Source organism: Lissotriton helveticus, chromosome 3_1 (genome assembly GCF_964261635.1).
Source record: "Lissotriton helveticus chromosome 3_1, aLisHel1.1, whole genome shotgun sequence".
In the NCBI taxonomy this organism is placed as follows: Eukaryota; Metazoa; Chordata; class Amphibia; order Caudata; family Salamandridae; genus Lissotriton; species Lissotriton helveticus.
In genome coordinates, this window is record NC_136061.1 from 539,034,217 (window position 1) to 539,060,953 (window position 26,737).

At 45.1% G+C, this 26,737-nt stretch overlaps 2 protein-coding genes across 6 annotated transcripts in view; one reads left to right on the top strand and one right to left on the bottom strand.

Moving 5' to 3' along the window:
* LOC144822660 (uncharacterized) overlaps positions 1-26,737 on the top strand; it is a 422,286-nt gene that overhangs the window by 12,923 nt on the left and 382,626 nt on the right. The gene's annotated exons all lie outside the window — the stretch shown is intronic.
* Positions 14,578-26,737, bottom strand: part of HECW2 (HECT, C2 and WW domain containing E3 ubiquitin protein ligase 2) — a 1,154,081-nt gene continuing 1,141,921 nt past the window's right edge. For all 4 annotated transcript variants that reach the window (XM_078680421.1, XM_078680420.1, XM_078680424.1 and 1 more), the window contains one exon: positions 14,578-16,567. In XM_078680421.1, the coding sequence (XP_078536547.1) occupies positions 16,456-16,567 (112 nt within the window). In that variant the 3' untranslated portion in view covers positions 14,578-16,455. The remainder of the gene's footprint in view (positions 16,568-26,737) is intronic.

The window sequence follows — 26,737 nt, forward strand, 5'->3', positions numbered from 1 at the left end:
TTTAGCTTGTAGAGGAAGAGAATGAGAGTGAAAAACCGCTCTAGATTTCCCCCCGCTGAGCGCCCTTGTGGCAGAGCCGCAGCATGCTCCGACCTAGCAGCTCTTTTGCCAGCCGCCTTTTTTGTTAAAGCTGCGTTCACCAAGCCGCTCTGGCCTGAGTGTTCCCTACACCACGGGTACCCTGCTTCCCTCGTTTCCCACCCCCCTGTGCCCCACTGTCCAAACGACCACTACCCACCCATACCCAGTGACCAACCCCACCTTCCTGTATGACCTGCTGTAAAGGCCCACCCACCGGTGCACCCTGCTGGCCCAACAACATGGCAGGAGGGGCCAATTGCCTTATGACCTGTTCAGCGCCCACCTGGTGTGAAAACTGCGCTCCTGCATCCACCACCTGCGGGGACCATCCTGACCACTGCCCCGCTCCTTTGCCGTCCAGAAAGTCAGGTTGGTACCAAAGCATACCACCATTAGTGACCTGTCCTGCCCTAGGCCCACCCTGCTCCAAGCCTACAAAACCTGGTGTAATACCCCCATGGGGCCCATGGGTAAGACCTCGGGCACAGCTTGCGACACTGAACCCTGAAAAGCTGGGGCAGGGCTCCGTATGTAAGTATGCCCCTGTACATTGAGCAAATGCGTGTCTCCCCTCACATTAACACTGGCCTGGGGGTCCAACTGTGCAGCAGAGGCTTCTTGGCGCTGACCCAGCTTAACAGCTGTGGCCACAGAGCTCTTTACAAGCTTGCACTTTGCCCCTTTGTTGCTCTTGAGGCTTAGACGGCCCAGGGCGCCACCCCTCAGCCTCCCAGCCTGGCCACAGGACGCCGCCCCCTCCTCCCGCCCACCGCAGCGCTCCGCTCAGCAGGGGAATCAACCATGGTTACCTTAGTGGCAGTGGTGGCTTCCGCGCCTGGGTTTACACGTACTTCCTCCTCCGACTCATCCTGCACCGAGATGAGTGGAGGCTCCTCCGCGCTCTCCCCGACGTCTGGCACACTGGGGGACAGGCAGGCAGCCACAGAAGCGGAGAGACCGCGAGCCACCTTCCGCTTTGGCTTCCCGCGAGGTAAACCAAGCCAGGCTGCGCTCGGGACCCCAGGCATCAGCAAATCCCCCCTCCCAGCCTCACATAGGACCTGGACGGCCTCTCTGACTTCCCTGCTCCCTGCCATGGAAATAAACTGCAGATCAGGGTGAGTGACGCCATAGAAATTTGCCTAATCCCAACAAAAAAACTCCTCCGCTCCTCCCACCTCCCGGTGGCACAGTGGTTTTCCCGCCCCGCCCGCCCTGCTAAATAACTTTCATCGCCGCGCGCCAGCTGCCCTAATTATCCCCTGCCGACCTGTGCACCGCTCCCACCATGAGAAACAGCCATGGGGGCCCAGCTCCCCCTGGGTCCCCACTTGGTAAGTAGGAGGAAATGTCCATATTGTGAAATGCAGTGCTCAATGTTTACAGTTTGTTGCATTTTAATCACAATTTTATTAAATGCTCGAAGACTAACGTAAAGCAAGAAAAATGAAAGCAAAATGGGTGCTATATCTATTCGATTTAGAACAGAGGAGTTGGCTCATCAAACGCCAGAATAGAAAGACAAGTATTGAAAATGCAATAGGTCTCGCCTTTGATTAAGTTAAAATCATTTGCTTTGCTAATGGTAGTGTATAGCTAATCGCTGAGGCGATTTCATAAAGCTGCGCCCAGTGGGTCGCCCCCTAAACTCTAGGGGACGCATTTCTGTTGTTTAATTCATTGACACCTACAGGACGACTAGGTGATACCTCCGTGGCACGCAACAACCTTCTCATCTTTTCTCAAATTGCCTGTGCACAGTCGACAACCCTTTTTTTGGTATTTTACAGACAGTCGCTCGCCACTGACTGTAGCACGGCTCACAATCTTTCACAGAAATTATGGCAACATACGAAGATATAACCAGACTCACAGATGTTCGAGCTGAAACATTTGCATTTATTAAAGAAGATGCTTCCAAAATGTATGCATTAATTAATGAAGACACCACACCTATCCCTAACAAGAAAAATAAAGAGAATAACATCAAACAACTATTATATCTCACAAAAAGGGAAATCAACTAGCGGCTCCATGCGAGCACCCTTAGTAGATACCACCGGGTACAGAGGATTCCTGGAGGCCTAAGAGTTCCATTAACACCATTACTTTTCAAGAATAATCAGAAATTCGTCGAACGTTGGTATGCCATACTGAACAAATGTTCGTTAGATTTAATTTTACTTATAATTGAAGAACTCTCCAAGGTGTTAGAGGAACTGAACAAAGAAATAACACAATCTATAAGTGAACTACAAGCAATGTTGGAACAGGAAGACTGGGATAAAGTTATAACAGGTATTAATCTACAACTGGAAAAAATTTACAGAGGAAATTAATGAACGCAAGGTTCGCAAATATAAAAGAGACACTATCGATTACAAGTTGGGGAAGGTCTACTCGTGGGCCGAAGTATATGCGAGAAGACGCCAAAATAAACCACAAACTAACACCACGGAAACGGAAACTTCTTCGTCAGAGGGAGATATCCGAACAACAAAACGTAGGAAAACAACCGAACAATCTAAAATGCGCATTTCATCACAAACCTCAACAAGTGGGCCTTTTCTAGAAGTGGGCCAGAAAGACACCGAAGACCCCGGCGGGGCAAAAGAAAGCGAACCATACACATCAACTACAAAGACAACAACGGTCACCAAGACCAACAGAAGAAAGAGAAATTAGCAGACAACTAATTGGTGATCAACATTTCCTCTTACAACCTCAGTAAAATTGAAATGTAAACTTTACAAAAAGGGACATCCTTTGTTCCGACACACAATACCAACAAATTGGAACTCAACATCAGTCTTTTCAAACTTACACACAACCTAAAATTGCGCCACTTTTTTGAAAATGTGTTACAGCTTGGAAAAGATAAAGAACCAGACGCTCAACTAAAACATCTTAGACCTAAGAGTACTTATCAGGCTCCTGTAAGCTACAAATCCATAGATACTTTCGAGTCACTAGTCAGCAATGAAATTAACAGATTTGATTTCAAACATCGCACGAAACTTCAAAACGTATCCAAAAAAGAACTTAACATCTTGAGGAAAAAGCGGACAAGGGTGGGGCCCTTGTTTTGATGGATACCAACTTTAATACATCTCAAGTTAATGCTCATGTGAATGATCCAGAAGTGTATGCCCCACTGGGATTTAACCCAACAAAAAAATGTCAAGATTTTTTATCACAAATTTTGAATAAAGCTTGTGAAGATGGTATAATAACAGACAAAACAAAGAAATTCCTCACTAAACTACATCCCACGACACCATCAATATACATACTTCCAAAAATACACAAGGACTTACAACATCCTCCTTTTCGCCCTATTGTGAACACTAGAGGAAGCATTCATGAACCTATTGGTCAGTTTTTGGATTTACACCTTAAGGATTATGTGACTAAAGCAGCCACTTATATAAAAGACACCACTGATTTTTTGATTAAGATTTCTCAATTACTCTACCTGAAGATCAAGAAGTATGGCTATGCACGATCGATGTCAAAGCTCTTTATACTTCCATACCACACAACCTTGCCTTAGAAGCAGTTGAAACCATGTTACTACAATCACAATTAAGTCACGACTTTCAAACTTTTCTCATGGAATTGCTAAATTTTACATTATACCAGAACTATTTCAAATGGCAAGATGACTATTACCTACAGCTCACTGGTACTTCCATGGGCAATTGTGCTGCTCCATGTTATGCTAATATCTTCATGACCAATTTCGGGACTAACAACATTTTAAATGGCGAACAATGGAAAAAATATGCACAGATTTTTTACCGTTATATCGATGACATCTTTGTGTTATGGCAAGGCCCACTTTTGATCTTGATACAAGAACTCGAGAATTTGAATAATATCAACGATCGCATTCAATTTACTCACCAAATGGACAAAAATACAATTGCTTATCTTGATATCTTACTACAAATTGAACACAACAATATTACCACCACGTTATTCAAAAAACCTACAGATCATAATAACCTTTTGCATTATAGAAGCTTCCACCAGTCCTCACTTAAAAACAACTTACCAACATCTCAATTCTATAGAGCAAAAAGGATAGCTTCAGACCCCATTGAATCGATCATTCAAGCACAGAATATGATGCAACGTTTTCAGGAACGAGGGTATCCCCCGGACATTTTGAAGAAGGCAGAAGAAAAATGCTCAGCTAAAACACGTATTGAATTACTACAAACCACAAAAAGATCTGATGAAAGACGGATGGTAGTAGTCTCTAGATTTTCCACTAAAAGTCACATTTACAAGCAAACGATTTTGAAACATTGGCAGATTCTATCCAATGAACCTGATTTCAAAGGGATTTTTCAAGACAGACCAAGATTTGCTTTTACAAGAAGTAAAAATATTCTAGACATACTAAAACCTCCTAACTTCACCTCAACTACCAGTCTACCTAAAGGAACTTTGCCTTGCCACAACTGTAATAACTGTCATGCAATTATCAAAGGAACCACGATCAACCACCCACGCAGTGGCACACCTATTCGCCTAAAAGTAACAGCCACTTGTGACTCAATGAACTTGATTTATCTACTGAAATGCCCATATGGGTTTGTTTATGTAGGTAAAACCATCAGGAAAATCAAAACAAGCTTATCAGAGCATAAGAGCAGTATCAGGAGAAATGATGAAGTCTGCCGTAGCAGTACAGTTTAACGACCGGAGACACAACATCTCTCAATTGCAATTCATGGTACTTGAGACCATCACGAATACTGAAAATCAAGATGTGAACAAAAGACTGGTACAGAAGGAAAATGTATGGATTTTCAAACTTGACTCTATGAAGCTCCATGGGCTTAATGACCGCTTGGAATTTTCTTGTTACCTGTGAATCCCTATTTTGTTTTTGCTATTCTTTGACATTATATGCCTTTCTTTACATTTCATGATGATTTTTAGTCCTTGACTAGGAATTGTATTTAGACTGCGCTATCAGTCTAATAATTTTGGTAATAGAACATTATATTTCTTGATGACTAATTACCATGGAACTTTTACTATCATGCACACACCCTTTTTTTACATTCTCGCATTTTTGTTCCTGCACATTGCTATACCACTTCTAGCACTTTTTGCCTGTTCCAATATGGCCGATACTGAGAACCACGTATCAGGTGGACTTCTTCCGTTTTTATTACCCAACATGCTTATCTACAGGCCAGCGCGTTTTCAGCGTTTCGCGTTACATACTGCGTCCTAGTTTTTCACAGAGACTACGGCCTTCGGGCCCCACCGGTAAGAATCTTCTTATCACCGATAGTATTTTACGGTTAATACACGCAATGCGTTTAGCCTTGAGCACGGTTACTGTTTAGATCATGGTTCACTATTCCGGACTACCGTGGCACCGTGTTTTCGACTTGGAGCACTCTCGCACACTTCGAGTACGACCATCTCTTCATTATGCGTTTCCACGTTCACAGACAGTCAATTTGGAGCACTTTCACGATCAGCTGTAGTTTCCACCTTTTAGTTTCCATAGAGGGCACACGTTTATTTTGAAGCACCTGGATTTCACACTTTTCATTTCTGCATTTCACAGTTGACGTGTGCACAGCGTTAAACTATTTGGAACACTATCACAATTCACTTTTTGGATCGTGATACCTTTTTACACTGGTTTTTCAGATATCGTTCTCTGATCATTTTGGCCTCCACCTTCTGTCATCACCTTGAAACGTTCGCTACCTATGTAATAGCCAGACATTTGATTTATTGTATCATGCAGTGGATAGTGTGGGTCCTCATTGTACATTTCGTTTATAGATTCCCCTGATGAAGTGCCACCTTGGCACGAAATGCATTGGGACCATATCATATATGATTGAATTCAATGCAAGATCGCCGACATCCACAACAGCTTCGGCGCCCCACCCACGCACCCAACCGTCGAACCAATGCCCCCCACCGCCACCCTTCGCACCTGGACCACGGTGACCACCGAAGACACAGCCCGCACGATGAACATCATCCACTCCGGATCACCGACCGACCCCTGCCCACATCACGTCTTCAACAAGGCCGACTCCACCATCGCACCCCAACTCCGGAACATCATCAACGCCTCCGTCAACACCGCCACCTTCCCGGAGAGCTGGAAGCACGCCGAGATCAGCGCCCTCCTGAAGAAACCTACAGCGGACCCCACCGATCTCAAAAACTTCCGCCCCATCTCGCTCCTCCCTTTTCCTGCTAAAGTCATCGAGAAGATCGTCAACAGACAGCTGACCGCCTTCCTCGAGACGAACGGATCCCTCGACCCCTCGCAGTCCGGCTTCAGAGCCAACCACAGCACCGAGACCGCCCTCATCGCAGCCACCGATGACATCCGGACCCTGCTCGACAAGGGGGAAACAGTGGCCCTCATCCTCCTGGACCTCTCCGCTGCGTTCGACACGGTCTGCCACCGCACCCTAGTCCAGCGCCTCAGCAACATCGGTATCCAAGAGAAGGCACTGGAGTGGATCATCTCGTTCCTCGCCGGAAGAACACAAAGAGTCCGCCTCCCCCCGTTTCGCTCCGAGGCCACCCAAGTCATCTGCGGCGTCCCGCAAGGATCTTCACTCAGCCCCACCCTCTTCAACATCTACATGAAACCTCTCGCAGCCATCGCACGCCAGCACAACCTCAACATCATCTCTTATGCCGACGACACCCAGCTGATCCTCTCCCTCACCAGAGACCCCGACACCGCCAGAACCTGCCTACACGAAGGGATGAAAGACGTCGCTGAGTGGATGAAGGACAGCCGCCTGAAACTGAACTCGGACAAGACGGAAGTCCTCATCCTGGGATCTTCGCCCTCCGCCTGGGACGACTCCTGGTGGCCCCCAGCCCTGGGCACCGCACCCAAGCCAACCGACCACGCACGCAACCTGGGCTTCATCCTGGACCCCTCCCTCTCGATGACCAGACAAGTCAACGCCGTCTCCTCATCGTGCTTCAACACCCTGCATATGCTTTGCAAGATCTTCCGCTGGATCCCGACCGAGACCAGGAAGACTGTCACCCAGGCACTTGTCACCAGCCGACTGGACTACGGAAACACCCTCTACGCCGGAACCACAGCCAAGCTACAGAAAAGACTCCAGCGCATCCAGAACGCCTCTGCCCGACTCATCCTGGATGTCCCCCGACGCAGCCACATCTCCAGCCACCTGAGGAACCTGCACTGGCTCCCCGTCGACAAGAGGATCACGTTCCGGCTCCTCACCCACGCACACAAGTCTCTCCGCGACCTGGGCCCCAAGTACCTCAACGACCGCCCGACCTTCTACACGCCCACCCGCCAGCTACGGTCCACCAGCCTCGCCCTCGCAGCCGTACCACGCATCCGAAGAGCCACCGCCGGAGGAAGATCCTTCTCTTACCTGGCTGCCAAGACTCGGAACTCCCTCCACATCCACCTTCGGCTGACCCAGGACCATCTCGCCTTCAGGAAACAACTCAAGACCTGGCTGTTCGAGCAGTAGCATACCCCTCCCCCTAAGCGCCTTGAGACCCTCCCGGGTGAGTAGTGCGCTATACAAATGGCATGATTGATTGATTGAATTAGAATGATGAAGAAAGAATACATATTAATGTGATTAACAACATTGATTGAACTCTTCACATGCGAGTGAAATAAAATGATTCACTAGACTACTATGGATGCTCTTTAATGACTTCTTTCAACTCTTTGGTTAACAATAAGATTCATTATTTTGATTTAAATTGCTGAGGCAATTTCATAAAGCTGCGCCCAGAGGGTCGCCCCTAAACTCTAGGGGACGCATTTCTGTAGTGTATAGCTAAGCAAATGGCTTTAACTTCATGAAAGGCGAGACCTATTGCATTTTAAATGCTTGTTTTGATAGCAGCTTTCAATAGCTAAAGAGCACATTAAAAAAGCAAATGAAAAGAGAAAGGACTCTTGTAAGTAAGAGTGGTAGTAAAAGATGTGATGCAAAGTTATGCAACTTTCAAAGGAAAAATGCAATTTTTCTAGTACTCTAACTGCCTTTGTATGGTAAGTGTAACAAAAGCAAGCGATATGAAGAAATGTTGTCATTTAGTTAGGAAAAGCTCTTTAGCTCCAATAATTTCTCTGCCTAGTCCAGTACCTGAAGAGGCTTGAATTATTAATCTGTCTCGTTTTTATGGTTGTCAAGGAGAAACCACTTTCCATGTGTCTACTGTTGCAGATTCAGAAATATTTGAGCTATTCACTTTAAATTCAATAATTACAGCAATTAAATGTCTAAATCTAAGTCGAGCTGCAGGTAGGGTGACCAACTTGCACGGGTGCAGATTCAGGATGGTGAGTGTAAAAATTCAGGACAAAACTTGAGGACAAAAGGTACGTTTTACAGACACATCAGAGGAGGTTGCACACTAGTATATAAGTAAGCACATCTATATCCAAACATATTCAACCATTTGCAAACCTATCCATCATGTATTCTTCCCCCATCATTTCACTCATCCATCCATTATCCATCCATCACCCTTTCACCCTATCCATCAGTACACTCATCCATCCACTCTTCCACCCATCTACTCACTCATCCATCCAGCCATTTGCCCTTTCACCCATCCAGCCATCCTTTCACTTACTCATCCATCCACCCAGTCACTCATCCTTCCACCCATTCACCTTTTCAGTCATCTATCCATCCGCTCTTTCTCTCTTTATCGACCCTTTCACTTAGCCATCCTTCCTTCGATCCACCCACCCTTCCATCTACTCATCCACTCATGTATCCATCCATTGACCCGATCACTCATCCATCCTTTCACTCATCCATTCATCCTTTCTCTCATCCATCCACCCTTTCACTCCTTCACTCAGCTTTCTATTTTTTGTTCATCTACCCTCCTTTCATTCATTCATTCATCCATCCTTACATCCACCATTTCACTCATCCATCCATCCATTCCCTTTCCCATCATCCACCCTTTTACCCATCCATCTACCCATCCATCCACCCATACATCCATCTATTTACCTTTTCTCTCATCCATCCTTCCACTAACTCATCCGTCCATCCTTTCTCTCATTATCCATCCGTTCACCCTTTCATTCATCCATTTACTCTTACACTAATCCATCCAGTCGTCCACCCACCCATCCCTTCACTTACACACTCACCCACCGTTTCACATTAATTATCAGCTGAGCCTTTGTCTGCGGAGTTGCAGACAGAAGAGGCCCATCAAGAATTTCAATGTTGCTGTAGTTCCTAAAGCAAGGGGTGGGGTGGAGGTAGGTTTCACTATGCCCTTGCACATAGGCAATTTGAAACCTTGGAAGACATGAGGCATGCATGCTGCACAGTGCCAGGCCATGAGGTGACTGTGACATGGTGTTGTTTCCAGGGCTTTAAGTGGGATGAAAAACCTAGTGGGTCTCTCCAAAGGGGGTGTTGGATGCAATTAAGACAAAAATCTGTGCTTAGCATAGTGTGCTGCCCGACTGGTATTTTGCCTTTTCTGTCATTGTAACCAGATATATAACACAACAAGTAGATTTACACCTACAACAAGCCAGAACTATTGGATTTGTCAATGGTTGTTAGTTGCATAAAATATTAAAGCAGCAACCATGGCTTTGTTAAATATAATATTGAAAATGCACCAGCTCGACAATGATGAGACTCAAAGAACTCTAGCCCCTTCTTTTTAACTTGTTTCTCCGCCTTCTTTGAATGAACTGGATTCTCAGGTAGCAGCGCTGGCGTTTTAGCACATTTCTTCCATCTGACAGAATGCCCTGCCTTAGACGAAGGCTGGAGGAGGCCACCCCATGCAACAGCCCAGACCAGCCCATTGTCATTCTGTATGTGGCAATCAGCGGCAGAAAGAATGACAATGGGCGGGGTGGGTCTGCTCTTGAGCACAGAGGAGTACGAGGTGGCCCCATTAGGGAGCTGAGGCTTCATGCAGGGGAACTGTGCTGTTCCCTGGAATGCCCAAAATTACAGGCAAAAGACGTAAGTAAAAGGGATCCTCACGGACAACGGACGTGAGAACCAAATTACGTAAGATTCGTGAAATTTACGGATGGTTGGTCACTCTAGCTGAAGGTCCAGATGTTTCTAGTAATGATTCTAAAATCTAATGCGAAATGGTGAGCTGAAAAATTACTCCAATTCTTCTGCTGGGTTTCTGAAACAGAGTCCTCCACTGAAAATTAGAAAGGCTCAGTTGTGAAATCAATACTTGAGAAAGATGACCCTAATATCCCAGCAAAATGTAGACCTATAAGCCTTCTAGATATTGTGTCCAAAGTCTATGAAAATGTATTCTGAACCATCTAGCATCAGGTTGATTAAAATATATAATCCGAATAGAGCAAGGCAGCGGTAGAGAAGGGTACTAAATGGCCGATTGTTTTCTACTATGTTCAAATTGTCTAAATAAACTTTTATATTTCAAACAAAGAAAGGCTTCAGACTTCTCTGTGCGTGCTGCAGTGAGATCTCAAGCCAATGATCATACATGAGGTTGTCCTGAACCAACTGGTTTTGTACTTGAATGGAAACTTCTTTCTTGATGGCTTTCACGACTAAAGGAAATTGATATTGGGACAGTAGTTGCCAAAATCCTCCAATTTCTAGGTGGGATTTCAGTGTTTTGAGGTAATATTGGAGCCTTCCTTGAATTAGGGAAGCAATGTCTATATTGAAAGGGGCACAAGGACATTCCTTTGGGGGATTTCACAATGGATAAGAGTAGAATCTCATAATTTGTAGTAGCCTTGAGAGGGTGGAGGATGTGTGTGAAGCCAGTATACAAGAAGGGGTTCAAGGCTAGCCACTTTCTGATTTGAGAGGGCATAGGAGGCGTAATGGGTGTTTTACTTGATGTTGTTGATGGAGGCTCTGCTCTCGCATATCTTCTTCATGAAGAAGTGATTCATGAGCACTGATCTTGTTGATTCAGTGTGGAAGTTGAGTGTCTGGCTGGCAATCGAAGACAGTGTTTGACCATTTTGAAGAGCATTTTGCCTCATATGGACATTGTGTTGATTGTGGTTTTGTAGAAGGTGGCTTTGACTTAGATGATAAAGAGCTTGCATGCAGAGTGGTTTGAGTTGAGCAGATTGTCTTCGGCTTTGGTCGATGTCCACTTCTTTTCTTTTCTGTAAATCAATTGCATTCTCTTCAGAGCTAAATTTCTTTCCTTTTTTAAACAAAATATATTGAATAGGAGTGTGCTCCAGTGCCCATTCATGTGAAAATACATCGCCTCAATTTACGGCTCTGCCAAGTCATTTCCAGTTTTAGGTTTAAGAACATTTTTTCCTCTTCTCTTGTTGAAAGCGTGCCATTTCTCGAGATTTTTCTGGACCTCTTCCGTCTTGCCTGCCATAACATCCTCCCTGTCCCTTGTAGTCTGCGATCATTGGTTTTTCAGCCATTCATGCTATTTGGCACGAGATAAATGCAGCATTTCATAGTTCCTATCATTTTACTTATTTATTATTGTATTTATAGAGCAGTGGAATATCAAAAGGTGCCCTGGCACTGAACTATATGTACAATGTGTTCAAAAAGCAATAGAAAGAGAAGGGGTCTCAGTTTTCTCCTACAGTTAAGATGGTTGGAAAGAGGTCTTATCTCTACAGGTAGGAAGTTACTTCTTGCTAAAGGCTCTGCCACCCTGACAATCCTCCCTAATCCTGGGCACTTTTAATTCGGAAGACTCTGGAGGAGCACAGAGGGTGAGATGGGTCGCGCTTGATAAGCGTTCATTGAATGAAAGAAGGGGCGTTGTTATGTTGGCTTTATAATCGATGTAGTGAAATTTAAAGAGCACATGCTTGTGGTCAGTGTGATGCTGAGATAGCCTGAGATGGAGGAGTGTCGCATCAGAATGATTGTGCTGCAGCATTTTGCACAGTTTGAAGTTGACAGGTGTTACATGCAGGGAGCCCCAAATAAAAGGCATGTGTTTTGTCAGGGCTGTGCTCCGCAAATACTTGAATGACTGGTAGAGAGAGAAGAGAAGGAAGAATTTTTCCAAAACTCGAAGATGAAGAAAGCAAGTTGCTAAGACATTAGATATCTGTGAATTAAAGGAGAGGGTGTAGGTGAATAAGAGTTCAAGATTTTTCACGATTGTGGTAGGGAGTGTACATTATTCCAGAATACCCAAAGCTGGGGGATTGGCCCTGTGGACGATTAATCAGAAACCATGTGAAATTGGAGATTGGGGAAAAAAGATAGCAAGAAATTCTGCACTAATGTTTTCCCTTCTTCTAGTATGCTTTTCACCAAAATGCTATTGCTATAAATGATAACCACTTTCCCACCATTATTACCAGAGGGATTGACATGCAGCATTGTGCAATTCTCTTGGACTTGCGAGAAAAAATGGTTGAGGGCAGAACATTCTTACAGTCATGTTTTAGTCAGGAGGAATATAGTAAGATAGCAGTCCCCCATAAATGTAGGTTTTTTTATCTCCATGTTTGACCAGGGATCGAACATTCAGACAGACAGGCATTAAATCTAGAGATGTATTTACCTGCCGAGGTGGAGGCAGATATTTGAGCCACAATGGCAGTTGGGGAAATGGGTTGCTTACCCAAAGAAATGGTCGATGGAGGTGCAAGGATGAGTAGGAACTTTCTGGAGTAGGTCCTCGATGTAGATGTCAGTTGGGCAGCATGGCTGACTGCTGTTGCATCCAGGTTGCAGGCAGGACAGACATGCTTACCTTTGGCACATCTTCAGTACACCGCTGGCATGCATGCTGTGAGGTCTAGCAGACTGGTGCTTTAAATACGTGAGCGCAATTCTACGCATGTTTGGCCGGTCACCAAAATACTAGACCACCCTGTAAGGCTACAACAAAAGATGACTGCCACCACTGGCAGAGCCCAGCAAGTAGAAGACCATGAATCACCCCCTATAAAAATCTACAGGCATCCCACCAGTTAGCAGGTATTGAATGCAAAAGAAAAGACAAGCTCTTATAGGATGGGAGCGAGAGGAGCCGTAACTAAGTGAGCGCCTGTAAAATAGAAATGATAAATAGTGACAAAAACAGTGCAATCTAAAAACTGTTAATTCAGCAAACAAATTAAAAGCCCAGCAATGGCCTTACATACACTCATGTGGGTCGCACAGCCAGGTGTTCTAAATATCCAAGTGCATTTCTGCATATACTTGGTCGGTCACCAAAATACTAGACCGCTGAGTAAGGAAGCAAGAAAAGATGGCCGCCGCAACTGGGTTCTGCTAGCAGGTAGGTATAGACCACAAGTAACCCACTATGAAAATCTTCAAGAATCCCAACAGTAAGCAGGTATTGAATGCAAAACGCAGAAAAGGGAGCAATAAGAGACATAACTGAGTGACCACAAGTACATCAAAATTATAAAACTGTGATGAAAACCAGCACAATTTAAATCAAATAATTTAGCACAAAATAAAAGCCCAGCAATTGCCTTGTTTATAGTTCTCACGATTTTTTTCCTTGTCACAATCTATAACATGTGATTGAGAGGAATTTTCCTTTGGACTGATAATAATGTCTTGTTCTTTGGGAAGGCTGTAGAGCAGCGGTCTCCAACCTTTTCTGTAGTAAGAGCTAATTCTGATGAAGGAAAGTCCTGCTGAGCTACTAACATATTTTATCACTGTAAAATGCTGATGATATGTATTAACATTACACTTGACCACCCTAAGCACAGTTATCAGTAGTAACCCCCAAAAAATAAGCTAATATATATCTTCAATACTCTACAGGGTAGAGTATTGAAGATATATATTAGCTCCCAGGAATGTCTTGCTGGCTGGGTACGTGGATCGCTTTTTGTTGATGGGAAAACACCATTGATTGAGACAATACATAGCCTTCTGTGTATTTCTGATGAAATAATCCGGCCTCTTCTCCCTTAGTAGTAAGCCATGTAGGATATACATTGCTCCTTCCGATGTGCTGCAACCAGTGAGGGACATTCAGCGAATATACTTTGAGCAACTTGTATCCCAACTGAGTAAGCTTTGAATTTTAACTTGCACCTACCTACTATGATCTTTAAATATATTTCTCATGCTCCTGATGTATGCCTTTGTGGAAGAATGCATTGTTGAAATAGATTGGTTTGAAGATGGAACGGTAACATATAATCCTGCTTCTCAATCATGAATGCCTTTCTTATAGCCACAAAAAGCAGAACATTATCACCTACGCAACGCCCAGCAATTTGATATTATGGCAAGAAAATGTAATTCTAGGTAAGTAAATCCATTTCCACGTTCCTCAATGTGTTCATTTTACTGTCAAGCCAAGTAAAGGCTTATTCTTTGATAGTTACAAGCACTACTGCACATGAACAATGTTGAAATCTCCACTCTTAAAGATGCTTATTGATATTATTACACCAACAAACGATTTCCCATTGCGCAAGAAAACAAATACGCAGAACAATAAATTGAGACCACGGTGAAATGAATAAATAAGCTATTTATTTTCATTCTGTTATTATCGAATGGAATCTCTTGTGCACCACTGCCACTTCTGATACTGCGAACATGGTCGAGCATCACTGTATGTAAAAAATAAAAAAACATTAAACAAATCCAGCCGATAAATAAAAGTACTCAACATTGATAGGTATGCGTTTGAAAAAGAAAACGGCCACATATGACTGTAGGTTTGGCTTTGTTTTAAAGACCTATTCCAAAGGCCAGGCAACTTCTCTGAAACTCTGAAGAAGGGTTCCAGAGGAAGGAATGTGACATGGTTCCTTTTTTCAGATTTCACATTCCTGTCTTTTTCAGGAACTGATACTTCCACAAATTATCGATATGAGCCAATGAACAAGTCCCTTTTCAACGAAGGATGCCTTTGGGTGCCATAAAGCCATTGGTTCTGCAGTCATAATGACTTGGTGAGGCACATGTTCTTCAAACAGTAGAAAAGTCGCGGTTCCCTGGTGAAAATGACAATCCACAAAAATGCTCTTGACTAACAGCAAAAGAGGCGTCCTTCACGGAACGGCTCCTCTTCCCGCAGGCAGGGTGGTCTTTTGTGACGAGTGTCGCCTAAAAAAACTTAGTTGGAGAAAATATGAAAACACCCGCAATTGTATCACAATTATATTCAAACACGGCCATTTCAGGGCACTTCGAAGAAAGAAAATCTAATCTAATGTACTTGAAAAGATGTATTAGATGGCAGTGTCACGTGACAAGGAATATTACAAAAGTATTACTGCGTGCAGAGTCCTGCTGCCCAGGACGGTGCAAGGTGACGGATCTTCTGTACAGATATATCTACTTTCCAGAGCATTTTGTGAGCGTGACACTAGTGCTGTGAGGCCTTTTCACAACGCTCCTCCAACTTTGGTACATTCAGTGCAAAATACTTTTTTAGGAGACATTTACCCTTATAAAAATAAAAGGCATTTCATTTCTCGAGAGCGCTTAAAGAATAAACACAATATCTGATTGAACATGTAATGTGAAAGAAGTAGATGAGTTTAGTAGGCTGGGTTCTTAGGTACTGTCTGTAGAACTCCCAACCATAAACTTATAAAAATAATCAAAAGTTCATTGTGTACAATTTTGTTTCTGATATGCTGTGGTAAAATGCTATTTTGTCTTTAGATTTCGTTCATGCACTATAAAGTATAAAACCTGGTATTAGTATTTCTTCACTGAAATGTGTCTCTTGCCATTCACACATACCATTTGCATATGCATTGCCATGAACTTCCTTATTGCAAGCCATTAATCTGACGTAATTTCCTGTTGACTGGTAGTGAACCTTTTCCACTAAATAAAGCTGAACTCTACATTGCACACCAAGCAGGCACTCGTAGCCTTAGTAACAAGTCACACGTTTTCTAGCATATGTTTTTGAGGCATTAAAATCAGGTTCCATACGTTTTTGAGACGCTGACAAATTGTTTGGCTTCAAATAATTCCGTGGTTGGGACAGAGTGATTTTGCACTTTGGCCTGTTGCAAGACCTTTGGTAAAATCCAATTTCTTTCTCTTTGTTCATCCTTCAGTAGTTGTGATGTTAAAGCGTGGTCACGTATTGTCTTTGTGATATAACAACTGTAGATAGTTTGGCGGTCAGGAAGAACTTCTGATCGAAAGACAGTTTGCCTTTCATCCTTCTCAGGCAGGTTCAACTGAACAGCGCTGTGTGCCTTTCTCAATTCGCTTATGCCCTTTGAGGCGAAGTAGTGTTATGAGTTCATGGCGTCGCAGTGTTTGGGCAGAACTCTTCGATCGCCTACCCGAACAGACATTCCGCGATTCTATAGATGATAGACCAGCACAAGTCAACTGTGAGCTGGGCACTGCGGTTCTCACACTACTCGAGTCCAAACGTGCTGGTCTCCTCAACCGCTGTCAACAGTTTTTCATAGAGCATTGAGAAGGATGGGTACGGAGGGAGGTCGAGTCGGTTGAAACATGTGTGAGCCCTGAAAAGAAGGAAGAGAGCACCGTTAATGACTGCCATGAAAGAGTCCAGTAGAAGCAGCAGGCCTATGGAGACAATGTGGACATGTAAACAATGTGGGTAATCTAAAGATGGAAAACATCTAGCACCAGACCAGGAGCGTTGACGCAACTATGGCACTAAACACTAGAAGCCTAGAGACGCCCATTAAATATCTAATCAATATCTGGAACCCAACATGGCAATTGCATAATTCATAACTTCAGCCAACTATTGCTGTCAACGTACATAATCATCTTTGTGCTGCTCATAACTAAGCACAGATTAATCAGCACAATGGAATCTTTATGAAAGTAATTCATAGCTGGACAATGTAAACATGTTATAACATGAAACCATGTGAAGGTAGGTGGATTTACACAAGGTGAAAAACTAGGGAGCCATTGGGCCTACAAATTCCTTAGGTCTGGCTTCATAGATGCCGCAGGCAGCACCAGCATTCAAATCCATTTGGAAGTGCCAAAGCCTGAAGTGACCAGGACAAAACGATGTGTAACAGTTGGGGTTGCAATTGTTTGAGCAAGAGGCATGGCCCGTATTAGGAGTGCACCTGCTGCGGTCATGTTCAGGAACAGAGTTTCTCTTTTTGACTGTGCACTTGATGTTTTCATTGGAGAACTATTAGAAAGAAACCTACAGGATTTTTTTATTTTTGAGAGTGGGTGCACCACCATAAATTAGCAGTGCTCCTTCCCTGCCAAGCCCATGGTGCGCAGAATATTTTTAGATTCAAGGAAAGTGTTGTGTTTCTGACAGTAGAGCTTCACCTGACTCTGCTGTCACAAACCTCTGACGTGAGGTCCTACCCACCACATGGACATCAGGTCAAGGTGATGCCAGCCGCACTCTATTTAGTATAGGGCGACTGTCAGTAGTTTTCAAACATTGATATCAACATGAGGCATAGCTATTCTAGGTAGGGAAAACACACAATAGCCTCAATCGGCAGGGACAATACTCTCAGCTTATCAGGGCCATTGTTTTTTTGTTTTCTGAAAACAGAAAAAGGGTTTTTATGGCCTTCCTGAAAAAAATAACTGAAAATTCAAACTTTATTCTTTGTTCTGCAGAAAGTCCCAGTTAGCTGGTCTCAGGAACTGGATATCCTCTCCTATTGCTGGCTAATCCCTTTAAATGTTAAGGGGTTACCCTTCCCCCTGCATCCTCGCCAGCATGCATCTGAAGTCCCTGGAAAGATCCTGTTAATTATGTCCACAGTTTGATACAGCACATCATTACTTTAAGAGAAATGATTATCTGTTAAGGATCAACTTATTATTTGAAGTGGTCCCTCTTGACAGGATCTCCCAAACACTTCCTGGCATCTCCACCATTCTCTCTCATTTTTCACCTATTCATATTTTGGTTGTTTAGTAGGGGTCAAAATACATTTATAGACTTTTGAGACTGCTTGTTTTGTCCTATCTAATGTTATAAATTTTTCCAAGAAGTCCGTTAATGGCCCACTTGCTATAATGGCCTTTGTTAAGATGGTGTCAGCTCGTGTGGTAATTGATAGTAGTAAAACCTTTCCAATACGTTTATCCCATACTCGTTTGCACCTCCCAAATGATCTAATTTGAGCCCCCACATGCCCCTGAATATAGATCCAGCACGATCCGACAATCCACCTTTTTTTTAAATCGACCAAAACCAAGTTTAGCAGGGCTTCTTTATTGTTAAGGGATATAGCACTCACAGGGGCTTTTGTACATTGAAAAGAGCCCCTTTGCGCTCGCAAACACTGTGATCTTGTGAATTGCATGGTTGGTAACTGCAAAAGGCTTTATTCATTGGTCCATTTGCCCTCTAAAACTAAACATTAAAACCGTATATCAATCTTTCCTTCTTCCCCAGACTATCGTTTGAGTGGACCTTGTAGTACTGGAAATCATCCCTCCCAATACATCCCAATCCCTCCCCCTTACAAGCAATCAATCAAGCAGTTAACACTAATTTATGGAAAATCATTAACAAAAACAAACAGCAAATGTAGCTTCACTTTGAAAGTTCAAAACTACCAGCAACACTCATCATCCTTAGCTGTTTTCCTGTAAAACCCTTCAAGACCTGGTATGGGCACTGAAGGAGCAACAGGCTTTCCCTACGCTATGACCAGCTATTATCGGTCAGCCCCGGGCAGACCAGCAAGTCCATTTCGGAATACCTTTTAATTAGTATATCCCTCATGCAATGCCTGTTTAACCAAGGCCATTCCATTCCTTTTACCAAAACATTCAGTGTTGCCTCTACTACATTGAAAATGGCTTTTTGATTTGGACAAATTGTAGGTCGTATCTTGGTGTGTTCTTTACACGTCTCACTCAATGTAGCAACAAATAAATTTTTACTCATTTTGGTGAGGCACACATTGTAAGCTACTTAGATCTTAAGGTTAAAGTCTTGGGAGAGGGAACACAGCTGTGCACTAGATTATACAGAATCCCTACAGAGATGAACTCAATCTTCCAATATCAAAGTCACCAACTGGGGTCCCTGAGGGATAACCTCCCTTATGGACAGTTTTCAGGATCCTGTACAACTGCAAACTGAAATAAGACTATTTTATGGAAGCGGAGGCATAAGGCGTAAAATATATTATAAATGTCTAACGAGACATGCTATGAAAGGGGCATGACATAGTCCCAGAGAACCATTACTCACAAACAGGCCTACACCCACAACTGAGAAGCAGTGCATCTGTGTTTCCAATTTCAGTATTGGTCTCTGTATTGGGGAATGCATCACTGGCATGCTAACTATCCTGGTATTAGTTTTTAGTTTATAAAGGAAACAATTATTTAAGAGATAATTTGTTGAAAGCCTGGAGACTCCTCTAGCCAAAAGTACAGTTATGCCTCAATGGGAATATTCCTCCATTGATTCGTGCTACAGATGTGGCTGTTGTGTTGCCTTTTTATTTATTAGAGTTGGAGTGGAATTTAATGTGGTATACTGTATCGTGTGATCTTGCCAGCTCAAGTATGTAGACTAAATGACACAGAATGTCCATCTGAGTATTCTGCAACATTGGAGCAGAGTGCAGCTAAACGTCACCATTGGCGGCTAATCAGATACAAGGTGGGCATAACTAAAATTCCTTCATATGATAAATAATAAATGTTGCTCAAAGGACCCTTTGTGGAAGGGACATAACATCAATTTTTTATGGTTTAAATCTCTTTATTGAATTTCAAACAGGTAGGAACATCAAGACCCTCAGCTCCTCTATCATCGTGCGAAAGTGACCGCAGGATCGCAATACACATCATTATCACAGGCAATAAGCATGGAGCGGGTCAATGGATATTACAAAGGAAGAACAGAAGTGAGAAACCCCCCTAAACCACCCTCCCCTTCCCTACCCTCCACCCAGACCACCCACCCCTCGTCCTCCAGAAACAAAAAGGGGAGGAAGAAAGAAAAACAAAAAGAGTGGCAGTAAACTGACCAGCGGCGCTGTCTACGATGTCCCGTGGAGTCGTTGCTCGGAAGTTGCGTGTCTGGGAGACGCAATAATCGGAGATATGTAGGGCATGCAGCTCTCGAAACACTGTTACCAGGAGAGTCAGGAAGGGACGCCATAGTTCGGGAAACTCCGACCCCCTACCGGCCAGTGTGAGGGTGAGCTTTTCCATACCCAACACATGCCAGAGTCTCGGAAGCCAGCCTGTGTGTGGGGAGTTGGGTAGAGCGCCAGTGTATCAAAATTTTCTGTATGGCCTCTCCTAGGGCTATCGCCATCAACCGACCCTTCCGGGATTTGAGTGGGTACGTCAGCGGGTTGGGCAAACCCAGGAGGATGTAGGAGGGGAAGCGAGGTCCTGGGTCTCAAAATGTAAATCTATTTCGTCAAGGACCTGTGACCAGTATGGTTGTATGCGGGCGCAGCTCCAAAGGATGTGTTCCAACATGCCCACCTCCCCAAATCCCTCCAGCATAAGTCACTCCGCCGGGGGTCAAAGCGGTGTATGCGCTCCGGCGTGTAATACCAATAGGTGACAATCTTGGTTAAAGTTTCTATGAGGCCCATATGGTAGGCCGAGTGTCGTGCCCTATGGTAGATGCCTTCCCATTCCTTATGGCTCAGGGTTCTCCCCAGATCGCTCTCCCAATGGGCTCGGCTTGCATTGTATGTGTGGGTGGTGTTGGCAAGGAGCATTTTATAAAGGTCAGAGATGACTTTTTTTGTCTGAGGTGCATGTTATCAGCCACTTTTCATAACGAGACAGCAGGCGCTGTGCTTGCGGTTTAATATGTGGGTGTAGTGCCCAGTGTCTAATCTGGAGATATGGCAAACGCTCCTTTTCTGCAAGACCATAGTACTCTCTGAGCTGCGGAAATGGAATGACACCCTCCAAGTCAAAAAGGTGGCCTAAGGATCTACAGGGGGAATATCTTCAATCATGATAGGCCCGGGTATCTGTGCCAGGTTGGAATTCCAGATTGTCAAAAATCGGTGTGAGGGGTGATGGGAAGGTGGTCAGCTGTGCCGAGATGTTGGTGCGGTCCCAAGAGTCCAAAGTGGTGCTAGTGATGTATGAGGCATAGCGATTGGTTGGGCGATGATGTTTGGAGAGGAAGGGGACCCCCTGCAGTGGCCTGCCCGCTACTGCCTGATACTGGAACAGCCAATGCTTCTCCGACTCCAAACGTTGCCACTCCACTAGGTACCTGAGCTGAGCGGCATGGAAGTATAGCTGGAAGTCGGGAACCCCCACCCCTCCCCTCTCTGGTGGTAGGACCGCAACCTGGTGCCGGAATCGGGGCTTACGACCATGCCAGATGAAGCGTGATAGGTCCGCTTGAGTCTGTTGAATCCAGCCTTGAGGGGGCCGGAGGAGAAGGGTTTAGAAGATGTATAAAATTTGAGGAAGTCAAGTCATTTTCGTAGATGCAATTCTTCCTAGCCAGGACATTGGGCAGTGTTTCCACCTAGTAAGTTCTTTGCGAAGCACGGAGATTGGAGTAATTGATGTCAGATGTAGCCTGAATGGTGGGGGCGAGCTGGACGTCTGAGTATGGGATCGCGGCCGTCGCCCACTGCATCGGGTGTTCCTCCTGGAAGTGAGTTAGGGTGTGCTCAGAGAGGGAGTTATTAAGAGCCGCGGATTTGTCCATTTTGATTTTGAAGCCCGATCCCTGGGCAAAGCTATATAATTCAATAAACAGGGAGCGCAGAGCTGTGATTGATTCCGACAGAGATAGCAGAATATCGTCTGCGTAAAGACTTACGGTATGGGTATCCCCCCCAATTTAATGCCAGTTATGCGAGGGTTCCGTCGGACCCTAAGTGCTAAAGGCTCCATATAGAGTGCAAAGAGGAGGGGCGACAGGGGGCATCCCTGTCTGGTGCCCCTCCCGATGGGGAAACACGAGGAGGTGTGGCCATTGACCCGGACCGTCACCATGGGTGACTGATAGCAATTCAAGATCCGGGTGCGAAGTTTCTCACCGAAGCCAGGTGCTATTAAGACCATCTCCAGGTAAGGCCAGTGCACCCTATCGAATGCCTTCTCCGCATCGATGGCCAGGGGCATGAACTCGCCTTGAGTGCGGGACGCTTTTTCTTTCAGGTGTAGAATACGCTTGGTGTTGTCACTGGTCTGTCTCTGTGGGATAAAACCGGCCTGATCTGGCTCGACAAGCTGGGCCTTATATGGCGCAAGGCGGGCCGCTAAAATGCTTGTGTACAGTTTAAGATCTACGTTAAGTAGTGATATAGGCCTATACGCACTACGTGCCGTCCTGTCTTTTCCTGGTTTTGGAATAACGACCACAGCCGCCTCAAGCATCTCACCCGGAATCGCTCCTGATTGCTCAAAAGTGTTGAACAGTCTTGTCAAGATGGGGGCCAATTGGTTGCAGAAGGTTTTATAAAAGGCTGCCGTATAGCCGTCTGGGCCAGGTGACTTACCCACTTTAAGGCGGGAGATCGCTGAGATTACTTTCTCTATCTGTATAGCCCTGTCTAGGTGGTCGGCATGTGCTTGAGACAAGGAAGGCATTCCAGCAGCTGCTAAATATTCGGCGCTATGTTGGAGATCCAGAGGGTCTCCCTTGTAGAGGTCCGCATAGAAGTCACAAAAGACTTCGGCTATATCTGCGTCCTCGGACATTGGCTCACCCCCGGTATCCGGATAGTCTGGACTCCCTCCCTCTGTATGGCCTTGCGGCATTTATTCGCTAAGAGACGGCTGCATCTGTACCCCCCGCGTAATAGGGGTGGCGTAGCCTAACGGCCGCATATTCGCCCCTATCTTGGTCCAGAGCAGTCAGCTGTTTCCGTTCCACACAGAGCTGGCACCATGCACGAGGACCGCCGGTTCGTTGGTGCAGCTGCTCAAGTTCCGCAACCCTCGGTGTGAGTTCCGCTTTCTTCCGGTCCCTTTCTCGATTGTGAGCTGAGGAGATCGCTATGAATTCTCCTCTAAGGACCGCCTTTAAAGCTGCCCATTGAGTTACTAGGGAAGTGTCGGAGTTGGCGTTAAGGGTGATATAATCCACAATGGCTTTCTGGATTTGGGCAATCACTGGTGGGAGATGTAGCAGTGTGTCACGCAGGCGCCAGTGTCTGCAAGTGCGCGGCGAGCGCGGGAGCCGAAAAGTAGCAAGGACACGGGAGTGGTCCGAGAGGGAGGCCGTCAGTATGTCAGCGTCTAGTGCATGGGCCGGAAGGGATGAGGATGAAAGAAAATAATCCAGTCGCGCATATGTCTTGTGGGCCCATGAATAGAAAGTGTAACTGCGGGTGCGTGGGTGGTAGTGACGCCAGAGATCGGTCAGCCCAAGGTCGTGAAGCAGTTCGCGCCCCGCGGGTGGAAGAATGCCCGCTTGGGCCGATCTTTGACAGGAACGATCTAACCCATTATCAAAAACAATGTTGAGGTCCCCCCCAATAATAAGTGTCTGTCCAAAGCCGTGGCTGCTTCTCGAAGAGCCTTAAGGAGAAACTTGGTCTGCCCTTCATTGGGTGCCTATATAGAACCTACAGTGAGAGTCAGTCGCGCAAGCATGAACTAGAGGGCGAGGAGGTGATCCCTGATTTCGGCTACCTTCTGGATGACCCTCCCGGAGAAGGAACGGGATACCAATATAGCTACCACAGACAATTTCGATGTATTTGAGGAAAGTAGTTGTGTTGGAAATACCCTAGACCGCAATCTGTGGTGATCTTTGGAAAGTAGGGGAGTCTCCTGAAGTAGACAGATGTCTGCCTTCGAGTGTTCTAGATAATGAAGGAGAGCCCTGTGTTTGATTGGATTGTTCAAGCCCCTCACATTGAGTGTAAGGATTTTAAGAGAGTCGTGTGTCATCAGGGGGCTAGTGTCAGGACCAGGTGCGGAAGGCGCTGTCGGGTGCAACACCCCGGTCCCCTCTCTGTTCTCCAAGGCAGGCGCTGTCAGCGTTGCCGGTTCGCCAAGAAGATCCCAGAGTGTGGCCCTCTTCCTCAATCAGGCATCTCAAGTCTGTCCCCAGTATTCATGCATGTAGGCGCCGACCGTGCCCATCACCACTGCAGTGGTCGCTCACCTCGTGTCGGGCAGGAAGCTCTGGGGTCGGTACACCCCAGCCTGTGTCTCCGGAGTGTCTTCGCAGGTGGTACCTCCAGCAGTCTTTGTCCCGCTACCGGCCTAATCTGGAAGGCCCACTAGGCCGAGCGCCTCCGAAGCAGCGGGCTCGCGTGGCACTCCGCCAGGGCCCGCACGTCTCTCGCCGGCTTGGACAAGCTTGAGGCCGGGGCTCCCCGCGATACAGCGTGCCCAGTGGAGTCAGGCCGCGGCAGCTATCCATCCGCGTTGATCTGCGGGGGTCCCTCGGCACTCATCCGGGACGTCGCTGGGGTCTCCGATGCTGTTCTCGCTCCTCAGCTTCGCAGTCAGTCCGCCTCTGCCGGCTTGGTCGGACCCAGCCTCCCCGGTGAGTCGACTGCTGTGCAGCTGTCCCCCCCCGTCTGAGGATCACCGGGCCGCGGGCCAGTGTTGGGAGAGCCGGGATGGGGGTTGCTGGCCTCTGTGGTGCGACAACCACCTGAGGTTCTGTGAATTCTGAACCCGTGGGTTCCATTTTGTGTATGGCAGCCATTTTGTGGTTGCCCTCACATAGGCCATGATTGTAGCTGAAACAAGTCTTTTAAGGACATGTAGACCTTAGCTTGAGTTTGTGCTGACTCCTGTTTGACCTGAGTGAACTGACCCTGTTGCCTGAAGCTGACCTTGTTAAATCAGTTCCTGCCCTTTAGCTGATCAAGATTGAGGACCAAAGCACAGGACATTGTAGAGTTTGGTATGCACACACACACCCCTTATCTGTTTTCTGTTCCTTCTTTTATGGTCTGTTTATGATATGGGTTGTGGTCCTTTTATTATGGGTTTGTCCGGCTTGTGTAAGAAGGAATGTTAGGTATTTTGCATGCTTGCAAAAGCTAGGACTGCCCCTTACTTGTATGCTGAAGTTTGTAACACTGAGAGCATATAAAAGGCCTCTGTTCTCTGTATTCCTCAGACTACCTCATTCAGTTGCTACGGCTTCTGTGTGACGTGGCCTCACTTATTAAATTTAATAAAGATGTCTTTTCATATTTTCAGCTTCTGTGCCAAGTTATTTTTATTAGTAAGTATTCCCTGAGAATGAAGATTACAGTTCTTCAAATGGCGCCCCATGTGGGTCTTCATCAGAGAAGTGACTTTCTGTGGGAGTGATCTTGTCAGGAGACTGAAATCTACTGAGGAGGACAGAACAGGATTCTACTAAGGAGGTACTCTGTGCACAGGGATTCTGGAAATTCTTTGATTCTGCAGCCCAGTATATTTCTGATCTTCCTGATTTTGATCCTCCACATGATGTCACTCCTGACTGAGAACCTTTTTGGTGTGAGTATTCTAAAAAAGACCGTTAGGTCATGTAGAACTTGACAGTTAGAATTTGGATAACCTTTTGATTAGTAAGAATAAGAAGTACAAGTGGGTCGCTCCCACGACTTTGTTTGGTTTCTTGGTTTTGATTTGGTTATTGCATTTACCAAAGGTTTTGATTTAGTTATTGCAATTACCAAAGCCGAGGGTCTCGTATATTTGCGAGTATATCATTTTTGATAACCCCTTGAAGTTTGAAGCTAGATTAGTGAGCTATAAGATGCCTGGTCTTAGCAAATTTAGGACTGTAACTTTGGAACTTCGGAATTTTGTGTTGGCCAACTTTTGGATTTGTTTAGGTTTGTATATGCGAATTGCAATTTGTGTAGGCAGGCAATGAGGAGATATTTCTCCATTTGGTTTAGTTGAACGGTGCACGTACGAAAAGTACCTTAAGCACCACTTTGATTATAATACTTGCGTATTCCGCAGTATTTTTTGGCATGCCTGTTCTCAAGCTCACATGGAAAAATGTGTTGCTTTTTTGGAAGGTACCATAGTGTGATGTGAAGTAAATTAGCCGGCCCCCCTAGCGGGAAATATCTAAATAGGTTTAGATGTACAAACATATTTCTTCCTTGGTGATTCTGCATCCCCAGGGAATTGAAATATGGACATAATACAAAATAAGGATACTTTGTTCTGCGCAATGTTATGAATGAAGATATGCAGAGCGATTTTTTGGTGTTCTGCTAGCCAAAGCTAGTGAATTGAGTGTATTTTCGCTTCTTGGATGTACATCAGTCTGTTGGGCTGTTTTTGCAGTCTTTTGGAACACTATTGAGAAGCGCTTCTTGTAAATATGACTTACAACTAGTATTTGCAAATGGTTTGGTTTAAGTACAGTCTGTGGGCTGTCCTTGGTTTCTGTCCTGAGTATTGAATTGTGGGTTAAATGTGTGTTTAAATGTCTATGTGGTTTTCCCATTAGTGCAACTTCTGTAAGTAAATTGCGATGGCGCTATTTATGAAATGCATGGCTAAAAGCTCGCCGTATTGTGTGTCCTGAGTGTTTCACCCCTTTCTGTTTATGTCTGAAATGAGCTCAATGTCTGTTCATGGTTTTTCTTGATGTTTTCAGTCTATTAAGCAAAATGTCTAAATGCTTAAAAACATAAAATTAAAATTCACATTCACTAGGAATAAAAAAAGCCTCAAAAACGAAAATGGTGTGTTTTTGTAGAAAAACAAATTTATAGCATTTTACTTACATACAT